Source organism: Populus euphratica, unplaced genomic scaffold, assembly GCF_000495115.2.
Source record: "Populus euphratica unplaced genomic scaffold, PopEup_1.0 scaffold8.1, whole genome shotgun sequence".
Taxonomy (NCBI): domain Eukaryota; kingdom Viridiplantae; phylum Streptophyta; class Magnoliopsida; order Malpighiales; family Salicaceae; genus Populus; species Populus euphratica.
Window position 1 is genome coordinate 1,799,191 of NW_011499855.1, and position 6,102 is coordinate 1,805,292.

General features: G+C 32.9%; 1 protein-coding gene across 1 annotated transcript; it reads right to left on the bottom strand.

The window, feature by feature from the left end:
- Window positions 1-588: 588 nt before the first annotated feature.
- On the bottom strand, window positions 589-4,721 carry LOC105123002 (mitochondrial import receptor subunit TOM20-like). The gene is made up of 6 exons (XM_011022429.1): window positions 4,510-4,721; window positions 4,113-4,191; window positions 3,855-4,021; window positions 3,693-3,740; window positions 2,903-2,989; window positions 589-908 (listed from the first exon to the last, which is right to left on the bottom strand). Exons 1-6 carry the CDS (start codon window positions 4,606-4,608, stop codon window positions 786-788), a joined length of 603 nt encoding a protein of 200 aa, XP_011020731.1. The 5' UTR covers window positions 4,609-4,721; the 3' UTR covers window positions 589-785.
- Window positions 4,722-6,102: the final 1,381 nt, after the last annotated feature.

The window sequence follows — 6,102 nt, forward strand, 5'->3', positions numbered from 1 at the left end:
AGTTAAAAATTTTAGATTTTGAAGAATTTAAAAGAAATTTAAAACATGATTTGATAAATCAAATATAATTTTTAATCCGATCATTTTAAGAAGCTAAAATTTCTATAGAAGATTCTAAAAGCTTTATTTTTTATCATGTTAAAATTCCATGATGATTGAAGATTGAAAAGGTTTTTATATAAGACTTGAAAGCTATCATGCAAGATTCTCTTTATTTATCTTATTTTATTTTGATTTTTTTTTCTTATTTAGGTTAGAACTTCTAATTTAATTAGTATTTTACTATTTAAAAATTAGATGAATTCTATTAATTAGTTAAGTTTTTATTAGAATTTTTTTCCTACAAAAATTTTTAATACCAATATAAACATAAATAGTAATTTCTAGTTTATTTCAAGAGAAAGACTATTATTTAGGCGTGTAATGAAATACTATAGAATTTTTTTAAAATTTTTCTATAACTAAGATCTAGGTACGTAACTTTAAAACTTGAGAACCCTTGCTTTTAACCATGATATACGCCGCATCGCTTTCTTACCAGGAGCAGGATGGTCTCATGACATCAAACAACCCGAGCAAATGGGCGTAAGAGGGAAAAGAAGAAAAGCTTGAAAGACTGTCAACAGATGTATATAACTAAAATTTGCACGACATTATAATTCTAACCGAGTAAGTAATAAAGATCAAGATCAACATGCGGATAGCATACCACATGTATAACTGAATATACATGCCTTCCAGTAGGAATAATGTCGTGAAAAGATATTGCCATCTGCACTTAATGCTTATATTGGAGGAGGAGGAACATGGGATTTTGCAATCCCCATCCATGCAACGATTCCAACTGCAAGGACAATCCATCCAAATATATCATACTTCATATCACTGTTTGCCTTCTTCTTGGAGCCCTGAAACAGGATTGACAAAGAAATGTCTGATGATGCTTTGAAAAATATATAGCAATCGTGTGAGATGGTAATTAATGAGTGACCTGTGGGAAATTATTCAGCGTGAACTCCATATTAACTCATGGCTAACCATCACTTCCAGAACCAAACACTTAAAAAAATATCATACTTAAGCTGCATTACAAACTATGGATTTGATGTGCTCTGTAAATTTTTAGGGAATTGGCATGTCAAGAACCTCATGTCACATCAAACTAGTGGCATCCATCACAACAAGAAACCACATGGAGCTTTAACTAGAATAAAGAGAATAGTTTCGGCTCAATTTTTTTACTATTTTGTGAAGTTAGGCAATAGGAAATGCTTGCATCCGGTTTTACTTATCCCGAGGACTTAAATAAACTTGATTGACCAACCTAGAATTGGATAAGTGAAATCAGATGCATTCCACCATAAGCACAAGTTAAGCGTGCAAGGAGAGAACACGTGAGCTACAAATATATGCATGAATAGCATGTACATAACACAACAGCATGCATGCTGTAGAGCCAATTTGGAGTAAGTGCATTAGAGTCGATTCATTAAAATTGTTTCAACAATCCATATGCAATGGCAGCAGTTGTACATCAGGGCCACAATATACATCGCACCATTCCATTGAGGGCAAGCAGGACATAATTGTTGTAGACCATAAAGTAGTGGATATGGTGTGCATATAAATATCTTGTGTTACATTCCATATCACGTGATTTGGAAAAATAAGAGAAGACAGAGAATATGAAAGAAAACACACCGGCTGAAACTAGAGGACTCTTTATCATCTACTTAAAATTAATTTGCAAGAAAAATGCTGACTGAACTCAGATTACAGCACATTGGAGACTTTAATTCAAATGTGGTAACTTGCAAATAACAAAACAGGGTTAAAAACTAACAATGCCTCATGCTAATTTGCTAAATACTTCTCTGGAATTCTTTTTCTAAGAAATAAGAAAACAAATGTGGAAAGCAGATAGTAAGGCACCTGAATGAATTTAAAGCACAGAAACTCTTATTAAACAACAAAGTTGACTCTCGCCAATTTTTTGTTAGCTTGAGACTTTGGGGAGAGGGGAAAGGTACAACCAAGGCAGTGTAAGAACACACAGCAGATTCTTCAGATACACATCTAAGTTAACTTTTGACAATTTTTTGTCATATTCAAGAGGGCTTGCACTCGACTTTTTTTTCCTTGTTTTTTTTTCTTTTTTTTTTTTGGTGGGAGGGGTGGGGGTGGGGGAGGGTATCGGACAACCAACAAGGTGGTCTAAGAACTAATTTAACTCTACATTCCAAGGATGAATTCTCTTTCCTCACCCAGTCTAGGACATTGCTACTACAATTCACTTCACGTTACACCAATGCATGTGGACTAGAATGCAAACATCTCCCTTGGGCTTTCAATTACAAGAATTTCAGCCATTTAAGTATAACGATGATTCAAATTGTCTCAGTTATTTGGTTACTTTCCTATTTCAGCCTGGTGCTGAACCCCCATCAGAAATCATAAGGTGCTATACAACATTTTAAGATACCAAACTCTGGATGTTCGAGCTCTGAACTGTTCTTATGGGTTTCTTTAGCTGATACGTGGAGATATTGGAAGGCTTTCAATCAGGATGCAGCACTTTTAGTGTTCTTTCTTCTGCTTCTAGATGTTTTTTCATCCTAAAGTGAGAAAACTCGGTTTTCAATTTGAATTCCCAAAATTTTCCAACAGTTTCTTTTATTCGAAAAAGAAACTAACTCCAAGTCACAGTATAGTACAAGGAAAAGCCCATACATGATGAAATTTTAAGCTGCAATAAAAAAAATCCTTTTAACTGTTTTCGTTTTTTTTCAAAAAAAGGAGGGACAGGAGGAGGAAAACACATTTTTTTCTCAAGAACAGGAAGAAGCAAGCAACCATTTACTTGGGTGAACTTCGAAAAAAATGAGCTGCCTAAATTCCTCACCTTTGCATTTGAAGAAGGAGAAGATTCACTACCCACGGTCTGTTGACTGCTTGAATGCTTATGGATCTCCATATGCAATTCTGGAGCCTGAGAAGATATCGCCAACATCTTTAGTTGGGAAACTGGAAGATCACATATATCACTTAAAAAATAGTACTGACACATGATCAAAAGTGGAGTTCATTTGATCACGATAGACAGAAGTAGTTTCAGAAAAGCTAAAGCTTGATTTGCAATGTTCATTCAGAACATAAAGCACAGAATAACAAGGAAAATATTGAAGATTTGGAGAAGTTGTGGTGATGATAATCAATATAATATCTTTGTGGTTTGATTATTTGATTCCCTTGGAACAAACACCTCAAATTGAAATATGTGTGAACATAAGATGTATGTTCTGCTTTTCAACAATAGGAAAATGAGTGATTTCTACCTTGTTAGTAGATAGAGGACTATATCAGCATAATTAGTAAAACTCATAGCAGAAATCTAACAGGGTGGGCTCAAAACCACCAAATACGCTTAAAGAAACAACAGTTTACACTCAACATTTTTTTATGACAAGGAAGGAAGGTGCAAAGTATACCTTAGCACAAACTTCCAAAGACTCACTATTTTCATGTAAAAACCAAGTGATTTCTACCTTATTAGTAGATAGAGGGCTATATCAGCATAATTAGTAAAATTCATACCAGAAATCTAACAGGGTAGGCTCAAAACCACCAAATACGATGAAAGAAACAACAGCTCACACTCAACTTTTTTATGAGAAAGAAGGTGCAAAGTATACCTTAGCACAAACTTCCAAAGACTTGTGGTATAGCTCGTTAGTCGAGTCCTGTATCAAAAATCAAAATTGAAAAGTTATGACTTACATCTTAGTGAAGATTACTGGAAACTAATATGCTTAAACATATCCTGTGAATCAAAGCCCAAAAAACTCCAAAATTACCTCATCAACCGCTTGTTGGAAGTAATCAGCTGCCTTGTCAAAATAATTTTTTGCCTCAGAAAGATCGGGAGTCAGAAATGCATAAGAAGTGTTGGCATTTCCTATTGACCACATGGCATTGGCTGTTGGATTTAACATCATTGCCTCTTCCAACTTCGAAATAGCCTCTGTAAAATTATGACACCGCCCCAATAACATAAAGCACAGAAAATTTGCTAAATTGTGGATTGGTGATTATAACAAGAGAAACTACAGTACCATTTATCATCTTCTTTGCCTCTGCCACGGTTTGAAATTGTGATAGTTCGAGCAATGCCTCGCCCCAATTAGTCAAGTTCTGCAAAGCATACCCTCCTTTTTTAATGCTAACAAATCACTAGTCATAATGATAATACATCAATGGTGAGCAAAAAGAAAATTAAAGTAATAACCAGCATATATTTTTTTTACTTAAAAAACTAAGCAACATGTTTGTATATATGTATGCAGGACAAGATGGGAGATTTGTATTTGATCTAACGCACATACACAAGTAATAATCAAGTGAAAGATAATTCTATTAACCAAAAACAAAAAAAGCAGGATTGACGATGGGAAAAAACAGAAACAAACAGGAGATTAAACGAAACACGTGCAACGAATATAGAGTACCCACGTCGGCATCAAGAGGGTCTTCAGCGTAGGTAGCTTCGGCAGATTTACGAGCGTGCTCGAACCTTAAGAGACGATCAAAGTCATCTTGAGAGAACTCCATTGTTGCTGACTTGCTGTCCGTTTCCTAGTTCTGTCGAGATCTAAGAGAGGAGTAGCTAGGGTTTAATGAGAAAATGAAAGAGAGGGTTTAAGAAGTAACGGCCTTCGTAAGACCGTCTGTTACCGAGACTTTCTGTCTGGCACGTGGTAAATACGTCGTCGTCGCATGTTGAGACACCGAATCGATCCTACGGAAGTAGCGTGCCGTTTGTATAATATGTTAAAAATTATGAAGAAGAAATTTGGATCAACCCCGTCTATTACTGTAAAGTAATTTTTTTAAAAAATAAATTATTTTTTGATATTTAATAAAAAAATAAGTTAAAAAATATTTTTTAATATTTAATTATGTTATAAAAATAAATTAAAAAATAACTTATAAATATTTTATTTTTAAAAATTTATTAAAATAATAAAAAATTCGTCCTTCTACATTTCATTGTCATGCAGTTTCCACCACAGGCTAACTTTATGACATCAAATAATAGTTTTCTAGAACCATTAATATGATAATAATTTCATGTACTAAAGGAAAGGTCTTCATGAATGAAGGGTCCTCCGTCCGGATAAAAATAAACATATATGGGTGGTCTGTCTTTCCACAGGTCATTGTAATGCAGTTCACACAACAGGCAAGCGAGATTGCAAGTTTTCGTGGAGACAAGTGGCTGTCATATTTCCCTACTGGTACTAACATGACAAGCGTTTCACAAATATTCCCCCCCTGAAATGACAGCACTTCAATTCCTGGTTGCCTTTGATTTTGGCATGAATTCATCAGATATTTCCCCTTCCTAATCATGGAGCCAAAAGGCATCGATAAATCCTTTATCTCTAGTGTATAAAAATGTTTATCTCCGGTGTGTAAAAATGGGAGCACTTAAAAATTAAAATTAATATAAAAATTAAATTTTAAAAAATAAAATAAAAAAAATATTTAAAATAAAATATATATAACAATTAAAAATTTTAAAATTAAATTTGATATAATCAACAAATAATATAAAATTTTTAATTTTTTCATGATTTTTAAAAAATGATTTTCACTCAAAATAAAATAAAAACACTTTCTTGAAAATTAAGTCAGATTTTTATTTGATTATAAAATATTTTTTATTAACTGATTTTTTTAATAATAAATAAACATAAAAAAATTTAAAAATCATTTTTTATCAAACAAACATTCTCTAAATTAAAAATGACTAGCAAGTGAAAAAATTAGATTGAATCGACCTGTTTGTGATGTACACGAATTTTCTTGCATAAACTGTTGGAAATAACATTAGTATTTGGATGAATTTCTCAAAGCTGTGTTCATTAATTCAGCATTCTTACACAAACTCTTATAATTCTGAATACATTGTCATGGAGAATTATAACCATCTATCCAGGAATCTTATAATTTTGAATACATTGTCATGAAGAATTATAACCATCTACCCAGGAATCTAACTATCTATTTAAATAAGAATTATAATAAACAAATCCAGCACAA

Coding starts and splice junctions, on each gene's coding strand:
- LOC105123002 (XM_011022429.1), bottom strand. CDS start 4,608: ATGGAGTTCTCTCAAGATGACTTTGATCGTCTCTTAAGGTTCGAGCAC. Junction 4,192..4,509: donor AAGACCCTCTTGATGCCGAC/GTGGGTACTCTA, acceptor TATGCTTTGCAG/AACTTGACTAATTGGGGCGA. Junction 2,990..3,692: donor CTTTGGAAGTTTGTGCTAAG/GTATACTTTGCA, acceptor ATATCTTCTCAG/GCTCCAGAATTGCATATGGA.